This window comes from Styela clava, chromosome 15 (genome assembly GCF_964204865.1).
Source record: "Styela clava chromosome 15, kaStyClav1.hap1.2, whole genome shotgun sequence".
In the NCBI taxonomy this organism is placed as follows: Eukaryota; Metazoa; Chordata; class Ascidiacea; order Stolidobranchia; family Styelidae; genus Styela; species Styela clava.
In genome coordinates, this window is record NC_135264.1 from 11,997,180 (window position 1) to 12,018,153 (window position 20,974).

Here is a 20,974-nt window from a genome sequence, read left to right on the forward strand (position 1 = left end):
TACAAAATGAACAATTATTCCTGAATATTTTTTAACATTAACGTAAGGTTCCTAGTAATATCGGGGTCGCATCGCATATTCCATGTGGGATTATCGCCATATTAGTGATGGTTAGTCAAGTGTGCAGGGAAATTTGGTGGAATATTATAATGCATCGAGTGTTGTCCCCAATACCCAATTATGCAGACAAAAAAGCCGAAGAGGTAATAATAACAAGCAGTAGTAAATGAATGAGTATAGTAGTAAGTGAGAGTTGTATCTCGCAGGCGTGATGTTTGATATTTTATGTTTGGTAGAGGTTACAGGAAAGAAATTCGCATCGGTCGCATGACAATGGATGACCCTGTCAGAATGTCGTTGCAACCGATTAGAGTTTTGTGTTTCAGATAGGCTGATGGATGTGAGGTTGGCGCGTTAAACAATAAACTCCTTGAATACTGGTTACTGCCGGTAATTTATGCAGCCTAAAAGTTTTTGAGATGCAAATGTATGTGTATATGAGAAATCAATTAGGTGCGAAATACTGGGGTTTTCGATTAAAGCTTCAAATATTTACGTATTTGTATATATATCTTTTTTATTTACCTGCATTTGAAATGAACCTATTGTAAAATTGCACATATTTGCAAACTCAAACTTGCTGAAATGTCCTTTGGGAAATTCGGGTTACAAGATTCACGTGTTTTGTGGTCTGTGTGACACGAGGGATTTTCATTAACATTCGTCATCTTGCCTTATTTAGTGTTTGGTTATGATAAGACTAAATCGTTCGCACTAATTAGTTTTATCTTCGTAACGTAAATATTGAAAGACAAGAAATATTATTTTCCTTAGTAGGAATGATCGGACATGTCGGATGAGTAAATACCATTATTTGTGTCAACATATTACTTCTTTTTCAAATATATATCAAAAGACGTAAACTATTAGACTATTTAGTATTTTTGTCGATTTCAAATTGAAATGGATCCAATATCAATACGAAAAGATCTTGGAGTGGCAGATTATTTGTCATTTGTTCGTAAGTATATGAATTGAATCTTGATTTTACACATTGTTGGATGAAGAAAAACGAATAAAAGTAACACACAGCATTTCGATTAGATTATGGAAGTTACAGTACACAGAAAAATCAAAATCTTTGGACCTAAAACATAGATGTACATTGAACATCATATATAACATAAATATATATATATATATTATAATATAATACATAAGTAAGATTTTTAATTCTATCTTTCTCAGTTCTCATGGCAATATCTACAATTATTGGAGTATATTTTGCATACAGGGATAGAAACGATGCCACAACTAAAAATTACTTTTTCGGGGGAAAGCAAATGAATCCGGTAAGGTATTTTTTCTCTAAAGATGATATCTTCAAAAATAAGTTTCTTTGATTCTCATAATTTAAAAAAAAAGTGAAAAAGAGTTTATTAAAAAAAATTGGAAAAAGCGATTATATTTTCACATAGAAACTACATTTCTTGCGATATACATTTTTTTTTGGAATTATTAAATTACAAAATTTTAAACTTTTTCAGGTTGCTGTTGGCCTTTCACTTGCTGTGACATTCCAATCAGCTATTGTTGTGATTGCGACTCCCGCCGAAACTTATATATCCGGGACTCTCATGATGTGGGAACCAATTATGCGAATTCTTGCCGTCCTAATCGTTCTTCTGTATTTAATACCGTTATATCATCGCTTACAACTAGATACAATTTACCAGGTTTGAAAAAAATAATTACATTTTATTCCCAAATTTCTAAAATAGTGGGATAATATTAAGGATTACAGTATACCAGCCAATTTGAAAACAATGAAAACTAGAAAGCACCAAAAAGAAGTAAAACCAAAAAAATTGGACAAAAAAATATTACTAGAAACTAGAGATGTTTGAAGATAATTCTTCAATCAATGATTGTGATGACACAACATTAAATTGCTTACTGTTTGATCAGATTCTGATATCGTTAGAGTACAGCTGTAATAAATATTACCTTCAACATATACGATATATATTTTACTATTTTGAAATTTATTATTTCAAGTACCTGGAACTGCGTTACAACTCTACAATGAGGAGAACAACATCGGCCCTTCTATCGTTAGGAACGGTATGACAACTCTAAATTTTATTTTTCACAGCATCAAATGGTTCGTTACTCGATTCTTTTCTTCATTATTTTTCTGTGCATTTTTGAACAATCCTACAAACTTCAAACAATTCACGACTAAGTATATTTATTTATTTCAGCTATTTTACGTCGGATCTGTTGTGTATATGCCTGCCGTGGCTCTGAACACCGTGACACCTCTACCAATGGAATGGAGTATCATTTTAACTGGTGTAATATGTACATTGTATACAACGTTGGTAGGTAAACAATTTTATATCGAACTTAAAACGAGAATATCGGTCAGAGACCGAAGACTTATCGATTGAAAGTTAGGGGATCCCCAAAACAGCGCTTTTACTCCATAGCGACACCTTGTGTCTCATCACTAATTAATTAATAACTCGCTAATTATACGACATAATTCATCCAAAATCAATAGGCTTCTGGTTCGACATATGATGAATGCGCATGCAAAATCTGGAGCAGATTCGATCTCGCTTTCGTGAGATAACGCGTGCATCTAACAGACAGACAGACAAACAAGCATGCAAATACTTATCAACATACTTAACGATTAAAATCGATAAATAATAAGAGTCCTAAATAGGTAAGTATACTAGTGAGTCATGATGAAAACCCTACCCGGGCCAACATAAATTTTATCTTAATTAAAAGTTTTTGCTGTTTTGTAGTTCCAAATGAACTGATTCCTTTTTTGAAACGCGTCCTAAAATTATCCTCAAGGCTGTGTTCCGTAATAGGGAGGAATGAAAGCGGTCATTTGGACAGACGTTATACAATCTGGCATCATGATATTGGGGATGGTCGCGGTTTTCATTAAAGGGCTCATGGTTGTTGGCGGGTTTGATGAAATGTATGGTGCAATTGAGAGAGGTGATCGGCTTACAGCTTTCAGGTAAGCTCAACTTTTATTCTACAATATTCCTACTAAGGGCTACCAACCGTCCCGGAATTGACGTCAGGTGTCCCGTGCCCCGGACTGGGATACGGTTGTCCCGGAATTAACTGACAATCGAGCGTTCTAAAATAGAAGTCCATCTAACTGTCTGTGTAAGCGTGCCGGCTTCGCGCAAACTGGAAAAGAATGTAGCCGGATCACGCGAATATTTTTAAAAATGAAAATGATTGTTAAAGAGTGTTAATGATTGTTAAAGAGTATTATGAACGCGCTTAGGACCAAAAGTAGAAACGAGAATATCGGTCAGAGACCGAAGACTTATCGATCGAAAGTTAGGGGATCCTCCAAAACAGAAACTGCGGTTTCGATTCGAAAAATTCTGCAAACTCGAACTGGATTGTTTTGATTAGTTTTCAGCCAATATCAAAAATGTAGAAAACAATAGCCAACTACCCATGTCGTCGTCGAAATACTACTCGAGGAAATACTTTTATAAAGAATTCTGCAAATCCGATTTGGATTGTTTCGATTAGTTTCCAGCCAATAGCCTATTTACCGATCCTTTATTTTGTGTCAAATACAACGGCGCTAACCCGGGTTGCGACGGCTATTCAAACACAGCCTAGCGATATTTTGGTGAGGAATTCTGCAATCCCCAACCTGAATGAGGGATATGGACATTGCTTAAACTTTAAAAGAGTAATTATAAGTAACGAGATACGATCTCGCGGAGTGTATCCTTCGCTCTGACTCAATAGCATGGAAAATTTCTCGAAGGAAACTTGCGCATCGCGACGACGTCAAAGTTACAAGAGAAATATGGACAATGCTTAAAGATTAATCACGAGATACGATTTAGTGGTGTGTATCCTTCGCTCTGACTCACTAGCGTGAAAACTTGCGCATCGGTCACGCACACACACATTCAGCGCGTCCCGAAAATCTCTCGCTTTGTAAAAATCCAGATCTCTTCATCACTAATTAATTAATAACTCGCTAATTATACGACACAATTCATCTAAAATCCATAGGCTTCTGGTCCGAGATATGATGAATGCACATGCAAAATTTGGAGTAGATTCAACCACGCATTCGTGAGATATCGCGTGCATCTAACAGACAAACAGACATACAGACAGACAAATACCTATCAACATACTTACCGATTAAAATCGATAAGTAATAAAATCGATAAGTAACAAACTAAACTTTAATCTCATCAAAGTTGAACTGATGATGAAATTGAACTTTCGTACCGTAGGTCACGTAATGAGTTTATCAACAAAGACAAATAACTTCTTGGAGCGGAAAAATCACAAGAAAAATACAAATTTAGATTCCAGAAGGACTGATTATTGGGTGATTTTTGTTAAATAAATCAAATTGCACATTACTCTTTGACGCGCAGCGGGCACTGTTGCTTTTGATGTATTTTCGTATTTCACAAGCTTCTGTTGCATCAATTTTCAAATTCAGACATTAAGGTGTCCCGGAATGGCTTAACGCTAAGTTGGCAACCCTATTCCTACTGTATACATCACATAATAAATTTAACCCATCGGTTCGTCTTTTACTCTGTTCTTTCTTAGTCTATCTTATTTTTCAAACTTTTTTCAGATTCGACTATGGTATAATATCGCGACTTTCACCAGGGGGTATTATTGCAGGAATATTTTTCATGAGTTTGGGAGGCCTTGGAGTAGAACAGGCGATTGTGCAAAGATTTCAAGCTTGTGAAACAATAGGAAAAGCCCGTTGGTAATTACGAATTTATAGCATATATCGTGTGCATCTAACAGACAGACAAATACCTATCAACATACTTACCGATTAAAATCGATAAGTAATAAGTAGTTTATAAATTGATGAGATGTTGTAAATTTCTCTTGCCAAATTTCCTTCTGCCTAAGTCATTTTATAGATTCGTACTTTATTTGAAGTTATATGCTGTTATTCTTAGTAGCAAAATGGGCATCAATATGTTTCACAAAAAAATTTGCTATAAAAAAATAAATAACTTTTCCGTTTAATTCTCCACGCAGTGCTCTGCTGGTTTATGTGGTGCCAACAATCATCATAGGAATGACAAGTGTCGGAAATGGGTTGATAATGTACGCATACTATGAAGGATGTGACCCTGTCAAGTCGGGAAAACTTCAAAATATAGATCAAGGAATCCCGTATATGACTTTAGAGATTTTTGAGAATGTACCGCGGATGGCAGGACTTTTCGTTTTAACCATATTTAGCGCCAGTCTAAGGTAATATGTATAAATTTTAAAGCGTGCATCCAACCATGGCAACCGGGCCATAATTTGCCCACCCCTGGTCTAATTTGCGTATCTTCAGATCGAGAACCCCACAGCGAACTATCAAGTGAATCTTTAACTTAAAAATAGTACAATTCAACTTACAGTTGCATATAGGTGTTATGTGCAACAAACCCAACAACTACTTTTTCAACCTTTCTTTTTATAACACTTTTCAACGATTTTTTAGTACAATATCATCCTGTCTCAACTCATTATCTGTTTTAATATTGGAAGACTTTATTGTTGCAAAATGGCCTTCATTGACTGAGAGAAGAAAAGTTGCTATTGGAAAAATTACCGGTGAGAAGTTTACCTTGAACGATGGATCATGAGTATTTCGAAACCGAATTTATAAATATAATTTTACACTGTGTAATTATAGGTGGAATTCTCGGGATAATTTTAATATTATTGGCATTTGGAATATCAGCATCAAAAGCGAATGCATTTGAACTTGTGTATGGATTTACCGCACTTACATATGGACCTGGTATTGCGGTGTATTTTCTAGGATTTTTCTTCCCTTGGGCGAATGCTATGGTGAGTTCTTTATATTTAGGACATAAATATTCTTTATAACAACATAATTGACGATATATTTTCGTCACATTTTAGGGCGCAATGATTGGAATGTTAACGGGTTACATGCTACTGGCGTTGTTGTTTATAGGTGGGTTGATCAATTTTGTAAATAGTTTTACTGTTTTTATTCTAGGTGATCCAAATACTTGGCTATCTTCCATCGTCGACTTGGTTTAAAATTTAGTAATATGAATAATGGATTTTGAACATCTGTTTGAAGAAAATGCAAAAACGATTGACTGCGGTACCCAACGCAAGCGTTGTGATTATTTGTGTTATTTTTATGATGTTTTTATTTTAAAAATGTAGTGCACCATCATGCATTGGCAGAAACGCTCACCTATGGGCAATAATGAATTTATGTGCGAAATACGACTAAAATAGTACAATAGCAATGATATAAAGCAAATTGTTTTCAGGGCGACAGTTTTTCAACCCAAATCCATATCGAGCTAATATACCCACTGTGTCAACCAACTTATGTCCAGCAAATCATACCTTAGATGGCTTCGATTACAATGTTACAACATCAGATACGTCGACAATTACAGCTATAGAGGAAATCCAAGAGTAAAACTTTTGAATATAAAGCTTGAATTTGTAATTAAATAGAATAATGTCTTTTATATTTCACGACATAACGCTTCTTTTTCATTCAGTGCAAGATCGTTATTTTTAGGAAAAACGCTATCCCCTTGATCAGCACTCAAACCTGTGTCTTGCGTGATGCCGTTGAAACTTTTGCGTAGTTTCTAGTCAGATAATATAAAAATAAATTATATTTTAATTTTACATGGACACTCGTTTTACCCCTTTCAACAAAAAATGATTCTTGCTCAACAGAAGAACCTTTCTCCGAGATATACACAACATCAACTTCAATTTTCTTATGGTGATTGGCTTTGTGACTACGATTGTTGTTGGAATCATCGCCTCCTTCATTTCGGGTATTGTACCACACTAACTTATTAGTAACCTATCCGAAATAAATTGAGTATTTTTCTTAGCTTTTGAATTGTTATTTCGAGCGACTCTGTCGGAAATAAACGCTGAAAATTTGGAATAAATTAAGAACTTAGCGTTTTGAAATATCATTTCGGGCGACTCGTCGGAAATTACCGCTAAAAATTTGAAATAAATTGAGTACTCAGCATTTTTAAATATATATAATTTCGTGCAAATGTGTCGGAAATTAACTATGAAAATTTGGAATAAATAGAGAACTTAGCATGTTAAATATCATTTCGGGCGACTCTGTCGGAAATTACCGCTAAAATTTGGAATAAATGGAGAACTCAGCATTTTGAAATATATATATATAATTTCGGGCAACTGTGTCGGAAATTAACGCTGAAAGTTTGGAATAAATTAAGAACTTAGCTTTTTGAAATATCGTTACGAGCGACTCGTCAGAAATTACCGCTAAAAGTTTGGAATAAATTGAGTACTCAGCATTTTGAAAATGTCGCCTGATTTGCGATAATTTTATTTCAACGTTAGCTAGATAGAGTACTATAAACAGTCTATTTCCCGTGTCTCTAGATTTTTAATTTGCTATTCAAGGTCACACACCAGCTTCAAAAGCAGATCCAAGGTTGTTCGTTCCTATTATTGACAACAAAATATTCCCCTCAAAAGTACGAAAGTTTTTTCGGTTTGGGGTTCCGGAACTTCCAGAAGAGCGAGAAGTCGAATACAAACCAGGAGCAAGAAGTTCAATTGTCGGGGTAGACGTGAAAGAACTTTGATTGTCTAGCCAAATATTACAAAATCCATTTATGCCCAATGAAATTAACTTTCGTTTTTTTGGAAAGACAAAGTTTTGAACTGACAAGATAACTACAAAGAGTAATAAAGTAAATAATTCCTGTCTACATGCATTTTGTTTTGCTTAGAAAGCCTAGCTACGATTCTCAACTTCAGTACTCAATTTTTCCATTGTCACCTCAAATTATAATAGAAACCTCAGCTAAAAGTTGTCTATTTTATGTGTTTCAAATGTACTGAACACTACTTTAAAATAATCAGTTGTATTGCAAGTGCCTTGTTCGTAGAAACTCAAATTACCTTTTCTGATTTGAACTTTAATAAATGTTTCCATACTGAAATGCATGTTTATTATTATATTACTTCACTTTGTATGTAAAAATAACGCAGACAATGTCGAACCCGAAAAAAACGTCTTCCGTCGTATATAATTTGATCGAACTAGGCCCTTTTCTTGACTGGAAATTATATCCATTTTATAATAGTTACATGCATTAACCTGGTCAGGGGGACTTTAGGTCAGAACATCAATTGCCACCAAGTTTTGAAATAATGTTGATACAAAAACAATAACACATCGAAGTGAGCATAAGGTTACAAAAGAGAAATTGGGTTACAAGTGATTATTACTTGACAGCAGTATAATGATTGCTGTCACGCGAAACCTAGTCTAATAAAAAGGCTAGAATGTATGCCATGGTTTCTATTCTGTTCGTCTACATTTGTTGGTCGGCCGTTGCGTTCATTTGTTTCCTTGGTTTAAATTTGTTAAGTTGATACTATTAGTTCAAGATGAGTTACACACTTAGTTTTCTGTAAGTATTTAGATGTCTATTTCATTCCGCCTTTTCGTTATGATAGCAGTTTCTCGAAAGGATCGTATTAGATATAATGTAGCTAGTCAGCTTGGCTATGCGTCGTAATATAACGATGCTCTAGTATTTACGTGGTTACATGAGTTTGCTTGTTATTTATAGATTCACTGTTATGATAGCAGTGACTTAACTGTTGTTTAACCTTTTTTTTAGTTTTTTCCTGATTGTGTCGTGTGGCGTAGACATAGGTAAGTAGCATGCTATTTCTGTTGCTAGCTTTTGTATTTTATTTTCTAATCCAAAACTGATTTTATAGGTTGCAGCTCCAACGTTCATGGATTCTCTTCTCCTACGTATTGTTCTTCAAACCTGAATCCGTGTATGAACGGTGGTGTGTGTGTCAACTATGGTGGTTCTTATAAATGTGGTTGCCCTCGTGACTGTAGTGGTGAACACTGCGAGCTCTGTGATGATGGTACGTGCTGTTCTGCAACTCGTGTACGCTAAAAATAAAATCTCATATTGGTTCACATTTGCTTTCAGGTATCGGTCCAAAAAAGGGAGCATGCTTTCCAAATCCATGCAAGCGGGATTGTAAATGTCACGAATCGTGCCAACACGCTGGTGGATATTATTGCAGGAGTGCTTCTGGTTATCTCGGCAAAAATTGCACCATTCGTAAGTATCTGTCAATAAGTAGCCCTGGCTACGGTACGTAAATTACTCTTGGAATCCGTACTCATTCAGCAATGCCTTCTCTCCGCTGCGAGACTAATCGCATCGTGTTTTCTGTGTCGGAAAGCTTTGTCCGTGAATACGACCTTGGACTGAGAAACAGCTTCATCAACATCGTCAGAAGTCTTGGTGACACCAAAGGATGCGAAGGTATTTGTTTCGGTTTAGCAACGCAGACGTGTAAGTTAAACCGAGTACTAAAATCGCGATTTTTATTGCATTTCAGTCGCGGCCGCTGTCAATGGGTTTTACGAGATTCAAATCCCAATTCCATTTAGTACATGTGGGACGGAAATGACATCAATCGGTGGACAGGTTGTCTTCACTAATCAGATGTGGTTCAATCGTCGTCTTGCGAACTCCATGTTCGATATGCCTATTCCTGTCGCTGAATTTCAGTGTAGATACGAAAGGCAATATAGGGTGGTGACTTCACTCCGCCCAGTGTAAGTAAAACTATTTTGGTAAAAAGTCATTACTTTGACCTACCTAAAATTTCATTATTTTCATTCAGGGTAAGCACACCAGCTGTGATAACCGGCCGCCAATCGATAACACCTAGCATTTCGTTATGCAAGGTGCCCGCGTGTCCAAGCACTTGTCCTACAAATTTTGCTGTGAGTGGAGGGGCTGTCTACACCGTTGGAGAAATGATGCATGTTACAATGTCACTTGATGTGAGTAGAGTTCTTCCCCAGTTCTGCAAAAAGTATTTTTTCAGTTGGAATGAGAATTATTGTTGATTTTATTTTGCAGTCCGGAAACCAGGTCACTGGTATCGACGAAATGTATTTATCATGCAGCCCTGTGCCATCCACGGCCAATATTGTTGGAATTGTTAAATCTGGATGTGGCACCACAGCTGGGCTTCCATGTGAAATAACCACCAGCGCCGTTGGCCATACCGTTTGTGTATCGTTCCAGACCCCGAGAAGCATGTCATGCCAAGAGTTTTATATCCATGCAAAATTGATTTCCTGTGACAGAGGAAGTGTAGGCGTAAGTTTTGTTTTGTTACGTGTAGGTTACCCTTAAAGCTATGAAGCTAATCGCTGTTCGTCATTTCAGACTTGCTCGGACAATGCCAGCGTCGACAGATGCCTTCTATCGCGTAAGCGAAGAAGTGTCGATTCTGCTCCTATTGCGCTCGGACCAATTCTATTGCTGAATGGTTCGATTGGAATGCCCAACATCCACCTTAACGGTATGGAAGACGTTGAAATTCCCGATAGAAAAATTGGTCTTGTACTAAGACAAAATGATGAAGAAATGCCGAGAACCGTAGAAGCACCATCGAGTCGTCCTTTAGGTAAGATCTTCATGCCCAGAACGTTTGGGATGCATCGATCGTCATTGGCAAATTAACTGACATTTTGTTTTTTATCGTTTTAGGTATCGACCAACCTACCCTGCTCATGATTGTCATTGGAACTGTACTCTTTGTTGTCATTGTTTCGTTGATTCTTGTTTTACTTCGTAATCGTTCTCTTGGTGTTACTTTAACGACCAACAAATCTTAATATTGGTTTAAATGAATAAAACTAAATCTTCACGTGGCGTTTATTGTAAATTTAAGATGGGAGCTGTTCATGTCTTTTATTCTCCGGTAAATTCGTAAAACCGGACCCCATCATGGGTCAATGTTGACTAACCTAGTTCGGTTAGAGTTTTAGTAATACAGTATTCAACTCTTATAGATATTACAATATCGAATCTAGTCGCAGACTAGTGATGATTGAGCTGCCTGATAAAAAAAAAAAAAGACAACTTCCAAAGCATCACCGGGACATTTGGGCGGGGCGCGGAGCATCTTGTCAAATGCGGAACGCGTGACAAGCGCACACATGCAAGCCGACAGAGCGGAATTCAAGAAATCGTCTATCATGAGAGTAGGCCACTGCATGCCATACAGCATTACCGGGACGTTTAAGTCCACCGGGCGGGGCAGCACGTCAAAATCTGGACGTATGGCAAGCCCACACTTACAAGCAGACGGAACGGAATTCAAGAAATCGTTTTTTCATGACACCTGAGGGTAGGTCACTTCATTTTATCGTAGAGTGGGCCAATCCATGGGGAATCCTACGTGATCGTTCTAAACTTCAGAGATTGATGCTTTATTCTTATGACAATTATCCACTCTCATGAACACTTACAAGGTAATACGTGCAATGATCTGTCATGGCGTTATCACAATTGCAAGCCTATTATATTTATTATCCGCCTTTCGGACTTATTTCCAAGCTAAAGCCTATTATGATGTGGCTCGGCGGTCTGGCGCATCGTGCTAAGCGTTAGGAATACGATCGCCACCGCATCTCTGATTAACCTCCGTGGGATTGCAGGTTCGAATCCCAATGCGGGGATGATCATGTGTGAGAGGATTGCTGGACTCCTCGCAGCCGTAGAGTGGTTCACGTAACCCCATGCGGGGATGATCCTGTGCGAGAGGATTGCTGGACTCCTCGCCGCCGTAGGGTGGTTCACCTAACCGCTTCACCATCAAGTCCATGCTTCCGAAAAAAAAAAAAAAATAACTAGCTGACTAATCCCATCCCTCTCCCCTGGGATAAATATGTAAATCCTATGTTCGAAGCAGTTCACGTCTCCCTCCAGTGTACAGTCTATTTTCACTGAAGCATTAATTTATTTTATGACATCATATAGACTTCCTTATATGGAAACGCCCGTATCCTTTGATGGCGGAGTGAGGGCGTCGAATTTTTCTGTCCGAGCGCGGCTTCGGAATATTGTTTAATTTGATATCGTATGTTGCTTCGTGTGTCACGATTGGTAACGATTCGAATTATAACGGGTTTAATGAAACTTCTAAATAATGTATAGATCACGAAAGTCGTATTTTGACAATTTTGTTTTAATCCTGAATCAGTTGTTTTGTCCGTTCTGCCAATTGACGTTCAGACGTTAGCTAGATTGAACTTCTGAACTTTGTCCTAGATTGTGTGAGGAAAATTCGTTCAGCGTAATATTTATCGTATTGTTTAACCCTTTGACAAGTGGGTGTTAGATCAAATTACCAAGTACAAAACTTGACACGGGCTATTTCTGTATTTGTTTAGTGATTTAGCAAGACTGGAATCTCAGGATGTGTGTGTTCACACAAAAATGACAAGATGCCCTAGAAATCCTGTTCTTATTTAGTACTAGTTCAGTAGTTTATGTTCTCTTCATGTTGCTGACGTTCTGGTCAGTATAACCAATTTAGTTCTGGTGCTGTTTATAGCTACATAATGTTAGATACCGGTAGTCTACTGAAATTTGTCTTAGATTTTTAACAGCCTATTGGTTATGCTGTTTTTTCATTTATAAGATTCTTCAGTCCTGTCAGTACAGCAGTACTTATCTTCTCATGCACAGTATAAGCGAGGCATATTAACTGTAAAATTACAATATCTGTAGTCGAAGTTGTGTTATTTTTATTTACTGTTGAAATTGGAAAAAAAATCTAGGCTGGAGCCAAGAGAATACAGTTAAATTAAAATTTTAAATTGTTTTGAAAAAATGTGTATTAAAAGAATATTTCAAGAGTTAAAATTGTCCTTCTACATGTCCAATTTATGAAAGTAAAATTTGCTTATGCAGGAATATATAGGTTATTTTCAAATTAATTACAAATCTCGAATTCTGGAATATGATACTCCTCCACTATTCTGATATAGGCATCCCATCAATGAGTTATTTTTATTAATCTTGTCTGGCTTGGATTTGATTATCAATTAAAAATTGCTAAGTCTGTAAGTTCAGAATCGGAATATTTTATTTCCATTTACTGTTCTTCAGTTCTATGAGACTAAATTCTCAACAAATCATATTATTTCAATCTTTATACAATGATATACTTGCAATCTATTATAATATGTGATTTGAAAGCGCTATCTTTGTTCGTCATTTTTGGTTTTTAGATCTATATATTCAGATATTTAAAAAAAAACTTCAATAATTAACATTGCTTACTGTTTAATAATAACTAAAATAAGGAAAATCGGAATGAAATTATGGCCTAACCCTAACATGGTACACATACTACGGGAGTACCGAAATTTTTATATATCACTAGAGCCAATTTTCATTTCATTTTGTGTCTTCAGAAAACCAATTTTAATTGAAATTCTGTCTTTGTATACGCAGCATATTTTATTATTAGATTTCGAAATCACTAACACTTCAAAATGTCCAGTCGCACCAAAGCAAGAAAGACTAACAAGAAGCGCGCTCAGCGTGCGACTTCCAATGTCTTTGCTATGTTCGATCAAGCTCAAATTCAAGAATTCAAAGAAGCTTTTAACATGATCGATCAAAATCGTGATGGATTTATAGATGCAGATGATTTGAAAGACATGATGGCCTCATTGGGTAAGAAATAAAACATCACTGCTCTAAGTAATGTCTTTTATTTAGAGAGTATTGTAAGAAAAACATTATGACAAAAATTTGCATACGGAGGTTAAAAGTCTTGACAATAATGAGATTTTAAAAATATGTTTTAGTCCTAGAATATGATATTTTGTTGAAAAATGGAAAATTTATTTTATTCATTTTATAGAATATTTTAAATTTTTTGATCTCTAGCATTGTGATTTATATAATTTCATAAAAGATGTTTTTTATTTTTAAAGAAATTATGATAAAAAAATGACCTTTTTTTTGTCAAAAGTTTTTTCAGTGATTACGACTCCCTTACAAGTTACAACATATTCATGTTTTAATAATTACTAATATTATATGTTGGAATCCTGCATTTTAATTGCTTTATGTTTATGTATGAACATGTCATTGACCTGGTTTAATACAGAAAGTTGCCTCGGGCCATTTACACACTTTTTATAGATGTTTCATATCATTCTAATATGCTGTATTATTTCTTCTATGTGCCATAACTAAATCAAGCATATTATATATATATATGTTTACAGGGAAAGAAGTTACAGATAAATACATTGATGACATGATCGGTGAAGCCCATGGTCCAATCAATTTCACAATGTTTTTGACAATGTTCGGTGAAAAATTGAACGGAACAGATCCAGAAGAAGTTATCAAAAATGCTTTTGCATGTTTTGATGAAGAAAGCACAGGTATGCATATATATTACAGTAACTTAACGAAAAGGGGAACACTTCATTGTTTCCATTCCTTTGTTTATTGTGATTGTGCATAGTGATTCTGTTATCAAGTTTTTCCTTCTCTCTCGCCGGCTTCTATATATATATGGTATTGGTTCAAGTTACTGATTTAAGATCTTTTTACGAATACGGCTCTTTGATATATAAAGTGTCACATTGTAATATAGCAAAAATTTAGAGACTAACCCATTTTTGAAAAGGTATAATATGGAACGTGGGTTGTTATATTTATCTTATGGTATAGCAAATGTGAGATGGCTTTGACATGTGGCAAACTACACTTATACCATGCCTATAATATAGACATGTTATTTCTTAAAATCCTACTGTACATAAATAGGTCTATTCTTTGTTTTAAAGTTTCGGATCTATATCTAGTTGTTTGGTATTGATTTATAATTATGATGAGTATTCATCAACATGTGTTTAACATAATTGCATCATGTCTTCCTTCCTTTCCTGTCAGGAATTATTAATTGATGAGTCATATGTAATATCATAATGTTTTTGATGAATGCTGACATTCTGTCTCTGTAATATGATGTAATAGTGGGGTAGATTGTAAATTTCAACATTTACCCAGCATTTATCTTGAAGCAAATTTATCGAAATACCAAAACTTAGTTACGATTGTCAAAAAATTCTTTGTCTGATATTTTGAATTTTGTGGAATGTTAGTTCTTGAGCTCTTTTTGGTTTTAACTGTCTCCGGTATGTGGCCACAATTATTCAAATGAATCTATATTGAATTAAAACGAAAGAGCCATGACCAAATATATGGGTACTGAAAATATGAAATTGGTTGCTCCATTAGTTTCGAAAAAGGCAATTTCTTTTCAACAATAACACTGAGAATTTAGAAAATCAATCTGTATGTACACGTCAAGTCTTGAAAAATGCCATGTAAAGATCTAGTGTTATTTTTCCAGGTAAAATAAATGAGGATTATCTGAGGGAATTGCTCATTACGATGGGTGATCGATTCACAGATGAACAGGTTGATGACATGTTCCGTGAAGCACCAATTTCACAGAAAACTGGCGATTTCGATTACGTTGAGTTTACAAGAATTCTAAAACACGGAGCAAAAGATAATGAAAACTAGGAACTAAAGGAACTGGAAACTCGTTTATTGATTGCACAATCGCCAAATTTGTAGCTCAAATCTTATCGAGTATGGAACATGGATAAATCATACATAAATACTTGACTCGTGTATTACCCATACTTGAGAAATCAATAAATTGTCTTTTTTCTTCTGTGAGTGGATATAGCAGTTTTCCAGCATAAGATTTTAAAATTATTATTTCAGCCACTCCCCAGCCCCGCCCACTTCTTTTTTTACATAAGATATCATTACTAGTGTTCCTGGTATCCATTTCATTACTCCAAAATAGTATTGCTTGCCATGATAGCTTGTAATCATATTTTACTATACATCTTGCACAAGAATTTTTATTCAGAAATGGTCAGTCAAGTGATTTGCTTTGTGGAATTTTGTTGCATTCACCTATTTGGTGATTCATTTTCCAGAAGATTTTTTCCGGAAGTAGAATTATTGTCTCATGTGCCTTAGTAAGAATACATTAGTGATTTTTGTTTTAATCGAAAAACATTCCAAATTTAGTTATATAGCTTTGCAATTTTTTTTTAATGCGAAATAAAATAATGTCTTGCGTTTTGAGATACTTATAACTGAAGTAAATATGTGACATATGAGTTTTTTTCTACACTAGAAAAGGATTTTTTTTGAAATTTTTGTGGCTTGAATAGCTAAATAATCCAGATTTATTCCTAATTTTTGTTTTTTAGACACCAGTAATGCACAAATAGTACTTAACTGATCGATTAAAAATGATTTGATGTCTACACTTGTATAATGAATTCTATATACTGATTAATCAAAATTGTGATATTGTACATATTTGAGTCTATTTTTGTTCCGCTTGTTGGATATACAGGCTGTAGCCTGTAATTATCATTTTAGTCTATAATGATTTTTAAAATTTGGCGACGAGGGTCGAACATTCCGAAATGCCTTCACCTTCCTCCTATAGCTTTTCAAAACCTGTTTGTTGATATATCAAGCTAGGTTCCATTACATTTGAACCCGTGTACATTTGAACCCACGTACATTTGAACCACGTACATCTGAACCCACGACAATTGCACCTGCATACTATTGCAACTATGGAAATTTTTTTGTTTTGCGGATCTTTGAACCCATACTAACCCATGGGTTTTAGCACCTGCATATAGATTGAACCCGCGGATATACGCATGGGTTCAAATGTACGGTCACCGTCAAGCTAGCATCGTAGTGATTAGGAATAGAAATTTTATTACATTTTTACGATAATTGGACATACAATACCGCACACGAAAAAAAAGGTTATTATATAGACTTTAGAAGTCCACATGTCGCAACGGTTTGCAGAAATCTATTTTACCGATTTTCAGCGCCTAAATAACCACGTAACGCTGACGAAACTTGGTAAATTACTCCTGTAAAAATCGTCGCATTATGTAGTGAGTTTCTCGTTTCCGAAATGTGTATATTTGGCTTGGTAGTGCATAAAGTTTAACGACTACTGTTGTGTAGTATAGTTCGCTCTTCTGTGTCCTGGACTTTTGGCCATTACTGCATGATGAGGAATTCTGGTATTTTCTATCTACTGTTGTATAATGTGTTTCACAAACATACATAGTGAGATAGAATGCTCAATCTTGTTAGATATATGTTTAGGCTAAACATTTTGTTGAACTTCGGTCTTGTCGTACTTGGCACGTTATTTTTTGTGGCATGTTATTGTAACGTTAGGTTTACTTTTTGAGCTTGAACATCTTGTTGAGATTAAAACCGGATAGCTATTTCACCCCAACTAAGGCTTCGAATAGCCAATTACTGTTACGTTGAAATCCCAAAATATCGTCAAACCGACTCAAGCAGAGTTGAAGTTTTAAAAACGTTTTCCAGAGCCTCTTCCCTCCCATACATCGCCGGCCGCATTCACCTAAAAAGTATTTTAAGCCGATGGCCACCAACAACGCCACTCATTTAGTGTTTATTAAAATTATTCAATAAGGATAACAGTATCAATTTTCGAGCTCCGCCTGCAGGAGATGGGTTCGTATAGTTTTGTATAAATTGACTTTCCCTCTGAACCCTATAACAACAATAATAATTCTTTTGTATTCTCTCGAGTCTATAACGCCGCGCGTTACATATATACGTCATCGATATGTTGCAACATGTTAAATACTATTTTCTTTCGTACTTTCAATGTAAGTATCTTGCCCATAGGCAGAGGGAGTTCAGGCAAGATCTGACAAATTGTGCTCGTGCACTTTTAAAATATGTTAGTTTTTAACATAATTCCAATAAATTCGTCTTCATCAACTGCGTCGTCGCCATTATGATCAGCTTCTCTTATCATATCACGAATTTCTCGTTCAGTCATTCGAATTTTGTGCTCTCGACAGAGTCGTTTCAATGAAGACAAAGTGATTTTTCCGTCACCATCTAAATTATAAACAATTCTCATATAGTACCGTGTCGAACACACCCAAATATGTTGTCCAGGAGGTAGCCTATTTCAACACAGTTCAGCATATATACTTAATATTAATAATCGACGAAAATTTGAATTGTCACAAAATGGTTGACGTCACAAAATAACTTTTGAAATACGTTTGCCATAAGGTGAATGCGTAAAATCTAAATAAGATAACAAACACGGCAAGGTCATCTCAAGGGATTTATCACGCATGAGCTTTTTATGATTTGTTCATCACGCTTATACACAATTCTGAATCTTATCTCATCAAACGATTCATAGGTTAGTCACATCTACCCTAATGCTCACCTATATCAAATACTGTAAATGCTTGACGGATTTCTTCAAATATATCCCGAGAGTCGCTCTGTCTTTCTATTACCAGAGCAAGAAAATCGTTAAAGTTGAGACATCTGAAAAGCATATAGCTTATATATACATTGGTAAAGATCTTAGATAATTCTATCATGAATTTTTTTCACCATTAATTGAATACTTGAAAAATGTTGACTTGCAAGTTGCAATCCAGGATTGTTTGCCTTGACACAAATAGTGATGCTTTGCAATTTCACTTATTCATTTGTCCAATTAGAAATTTGAGAAGTAATTAGCATTTGTTTTGTAGCTGATATTTTATGCAATTTTAAACATGGATAAATATTTCACCTCATCTAAAGTCAACGGTGGCTGTTCAGTTAGATTCAACTCGTCTTTATTATTTTCAGAGTTTGAAAAAGGGCTATATATATATACCGTATTTCCCGGCTGATAATTCGCTTTTCTAGAGCCAATTTTGTGTCCTAATTTTGGGTGGTCGTCTTATTGGGCAGGTACGTTTAAAACATGATTTGTTTGAACCTTATATTTAGTTTGATATTTTTTATTATGTACTCGATGACGTCAAAGTGTCTCCGATCATAATATTTAATTGACTTTGTACTGCCAGCTGTTATCTGTCATATTCTTTTTAAAAACTTCCTTGTAGTCATAACTGACCAGAGAAACACGGCCACGGAGATGAAGTGATTTATGACCCTTCCGTTTTGCCGATTCCATGAAAAACGACACAGACAGGAAAACACAGCTGTGAACAAACCCATGGACGTACAGTGTACTCTTTATCACACCTTATTCAGAGGTTATTTCAACGTTCGGGTCAATAGGTTGTTCAAAATGATTGCCGCTTTTTAACTCAAAATTACCGCTTTATTTTTAAGAATAGTTAATTCTGGGAGTATGAACTACCAAATAAACATGATCTGGTTCCAACCATATAAAATTGTTAGCGCATATTAGTGTTTATCTGACCAACCTGAAGCAAGTCTTGTTGGACGGCTATATGGAAAAAACGCTCTTTTTGAGTGCTAAAAATAGACATCGTCTATTTGCCGTTTAGACGTATTTGCCGGGAAATACGGTATATATTGTCGCTTGTCCATAACCTCACGTCCGGTATGATAATTTACTTTAACCTACCCGCGATTTGTTACGTCCACGTCAGCCATCATCTCTTTGACTTCTCTTCGAGTTACTCGGAATCCCAGAATTTTCATGGCTCTTCTAAGTTCCTTTAAATCGATTGTGTTTGAATTATCGACATCAAACGTGTCGAAAACAACTTTGAGGTCACGAATTTCCTGAGTCGTCAACTGTAGTTCAGAAAATGGTTTATGATTAGATGTTATGAAATAAATGACTATCATATCAAAATTTCGGGATTGGTTACTTTAACAATATATAACACTATCAGATCAGAGTGATGTTACCGATATTTCCGAATGAACTTGAAGTACGAGAAGATATTTGAAATATGATTGAAATTTGGATTCCCTGATCATATAATAAAAGCGAGACTAAATAAGAATGGCAATATTACTCACATGCTGAAAGATGTGCTTTGAAATTTTCATACCAAGAAACTCCTTTTCGTTCACTTCATTAGATTGGAGAGCAGCCAGAAGCTAAATAAGGAACATGTTTGTTATAAAGTACAAATTAATGACGTATATATGAATAAAGTTACAATAAAACGCAGCGATGCCAGAAAATACAAAACTATTAAACCTATTTCGAATCTATTTTTATAATGTAATCTGTTAGATATATCAACGATCATGTTAGAATTCACACCTGGTGTCCAGTTACTGGTGGCGGAGGAACATATTCCGGCAATGCTTCTTGTGGAAACTCAAATTTAGTCCTCGTTTTTGGTTTCACTTCAGTCGATGCCTTCTTCTTTTTCTTCGGCATAATTTGTTGTTTTAATTAAGGTTCACTAACTTAGTTGAATTGAATAGAAGTTGAACAATAATAAAATGAACGCTGACTTTTTATCAGTTCAAACCGAACTATCGTCAGATCGTACAGGGTTCCATTACATTTGAACTCACGTACATTTGATCCCGTAATTTGCATCTGCATACTATTGCACCTATGGAAATTTGCACCTACGGATATTTGAACCCATACTAACCCTAATGGATTTTAGCACTCGCATATAGATTGAACCCGCGGGTGCAAATTTATGGATTCAAATGTGCTGTCACCATCGTACAGACAAGCGAAACTAAAAATAACTATGTTATCTGTAATACTATGTTTCTTGTGCTTGTTCCATTGCGGCCCTCAAAATAGTATTTCTAGAAGTCAAATTTTGACTTGACGCGAGTGACTCCTTATGACCAGAATAGCAAATAAACTGTGTTCAATCAACTATCTGGCTATACTGCCATTACGTCGCCGACTAGTTTAATAAAGCGTTGGCGTTGCTGAGCGACCCTTGAGCAGCAGACCGAAACGAAATTTGTACACCACTCAAATATTTGACCCGTTGAAGACGAGATATGTCGTGTACCTGGTCGAATTGCACCGTGTTATAAGCGGTGGTCACGAGATCTTCTGAATACTACGATATTAATGCCTATTTCTTGTGAAGAATGGGTGGCTAAATAGAAAAGATAATAAACCACTTCGAAAAAAATTTCTATACTACTAGACCTGAACAATATCCGCGTCT

General features: G+C 35.6%; 4 protein-coding genes across 6 annotated transcripts; 3 read left to right on the forward strand and 1 right to left on the reverse strand.

Moving 5' to 3' along the window:
- Positions 1 to 848: 848 nt before the first annotated feature.
- On the forward strand, positions 849 to 8,249 carry LOC120333597 (sodium-coupled monocarboxylate transporter 1-like). Of its 3 annotated transcripts, none has more exons than XM_078120544.1 (14): positions 849 to 1,021; positions 1,249 to 1,352; positions 1,548 to 1,736; positions 2,059 to 2,124; positions 2,265 to 2,384; positions 2,889 to 3,043; positions 4,664 to 4,804; positions 5,089 to 5,307; positions 5,546 to 5,658; positions 5,741 to 5,898; positions 5,974 to 6,028; positions 6,360 to 6,510; positions 6,784 to 6,887; positions 7,504 to 8,249. In XM_078120544.1, exons 1-14 carry the CDS (start codon positions 964 to 966, stop codon positions 7,686 to 7,688), a joined length of 1,818 nt encoding a protein of 605 aa, XP_077976670.1. In that variant the 5' UTR covers positions 849 to 963; the 3' UTR covers positions 7,689 to 8,249. The 3 variants fall into 3 exon arrangements, with proteins under 3 accessions (XP_077976670.1, XP_077976673.1, XP_077976672.1); XM_078120546.1 differs by having other exon boundaries at positions 909 to 1,021; positions 1,295 to 1,352; XM_078120547.1 differs by lacking the exons at positions 5,974 to 6,028; positions 6,360 to 6,510; positions 6,784 to 6,887; positions 7,504 to 8,249 and adding an exon at positions 6,074 to 6,214.
- Positions 8,250 to 8,398: 149 nt separating this feature from the next.
- On the forward strand, positions 8,399 to 10,809 carry LOC120333599 (uncharacterized). Its single transcript, XM_039400933.2, has 10 exons — positions 8,399 to 8,522; positions 8,736 to 8,770; positions 8,839 to 8,997; positions 9,066 to 9,200; positions 9,270 to 9,407; positions 9,484 to 9,703; positions 9,772 to 9,934; positions 10,014 to 10,256; positions 10,326 to 10,566; positions 10,650 to 10,809. Exons 1-10 carry the CDS (start codon positions 8,500 to 8,502, stop codon positions 10,775 to 10,777), a joined length of 1,485 nt encoding a protein of 494 aa, XP_039256867.2. The 5' UTR covers positions 8,399 to 8,499; the 3' UTR covers positions 10,778 to 10,809.
- Positions 10,810 to 13,389: 2,580 nt separating this feature from the next.
- LOC120334282 (myosin regulatory light polypeptide 9-like) lies at positions 13,390 to 16,321 on the forward strand. The gene is made up of 3 exons (XM_039401755.2): positions 13,390 to 13,631; positions 14,192 to 14,353; positions 15,331 to 16,321. The coding sequence occupies exons 1-3, from the start codon at positions 13,448 to 13,450 to the stop codon at positions 15,504 to 15,506; spliced, it is 522 nt and encodes a 173-aa protein (XP_039257689.1). The 5' UTR covers positions 13,390 to 13,447; the 3' UTR covers positions 15,507 to 16,321.
- A 234-nt stretch (positions 16,322 to 16,555) lies between these two features.
- LOC120334220 (uncharacterized) lies at positions 16,556 to 20,296 on the reverse strand. Its single transcript, XM_039401686.2, has 5 exons — positions 20,089 to 20,296; positions 19,839 to 19,919; positions 19,435 to 19,607; positions 18,268 to 18,371; positions 16,556 to 17,924 (listed from the first exon to the last, which is right to left on the reverse strand). The coding sequence occupies exons 1-5, from the start codon at positions 20,206 to 20,208 to the stop codon at positions 17,752 to 17,754; spliced, it is 651 nt and encodes a 216-aa protein (XP_039257620.2). The 5' UTR covers positions 20,209 to 20,296; the 3' UTR covers positions 16,556 to 17,751.
- Between the last annotated feature and the right edge of the window lie 678 nt (positions 20,297 to 20,974).

What these genes read in the sequence shown, in the direction of transcription:
- LOC120333597 (XM_078120544.1), top strand. Translation starts at nt 964, where the DNA reads ATGGATCCAATATCAATACGAAAAGATCTTGGAGTGGCAGATTATTTG. An exon ending in AGATTATTTGTCATTTGTTC is followed by an intron (nt 1,022 to 1,248) that starts GTAAGTATATGA and finishes TATCTTTCTCAG; the next exon opens with TTCTCATGGCAATATCTACA. An exon ending in GCTATAGAGGAAATCCAAGA is followed by an intron (nt 6,511 to 6,783) that starts GTAAAACTTTTG and finishes CTTGCTCAACAG; the next exon opens with AAGAACCTTTCTCCGAGATA.
- LOC120333599 (XM_039400933.2), top strand. Translation starts at nt 8,500, where the DNA reads ATGAGTTACACACTTAGTTTTCT. An exon ending in AGTTACACACTTAGTTTTCT is followed by an intron (nt 8,523 to 8,735) that starts GTAAGTATTTAG and finishes CCTTTTTTTTAG; the next exon opens with TTTTTTCCTGATTGTGTCGT. An exon ending in CGGCAAAAATTGCACCATTC is followed by an intron (nt 9,201 to 9,269) that starts GTAAGTATCTGT and finishes GTACTCATTCAG; the next exon opens with CAATGCCTTCTCTCCGCTGC.
- LOC120334282 (XM_039401755.2), top strand. Translation starts at nt 13,448, where the DNA reads ATGTCCAGTCGCACCAAAGCAAGAAAGACTAACAAGAAGCGCGCTCAG. An exon ending in AGACATGATGGCCTCATTGG is followed by an intron (nt 13,632 to 14,191) that starts GTAAGAAATAAA and finishes ATATGTTTACAG; the next exon opens with GGAAAGAAGTTACAGATAAA. An exon ending in TTTTGATGAAGAAAGCACAG is followed by an intron (nt 14,354 to 15,330) that starts GTATGCATATAT and finishes TTATTTTTCCAG; the next exon opens with GTAAAATAAATGAGGATTAT.
- LOC120334220 (XM_039401686.2), bottom strand. Translation starts at nt 20,208, where the DNA reads ATGCCGAAGAAAAAGAAGAAGGCATCGACTGAAGTGAAACCAAAAACG. An exon ending in CAAAGCACATCTTTCAGCAT is followed by an intron (nt 19,608 to 19,838) that starts GTGAGTAATATT and finishes TCTGAACTACAG; the next exon opens with TTGACGACTCAGGAAATTCG. An exon ending in GTGGACGTAACAAATCGCGG is followed by an intron (nt 18,372 to 19,434) that starts GTAGGTTAAAGT and finishes TATGCTTTTCAG; the next exon opens with ATGTCTCAACTTTAACGATT.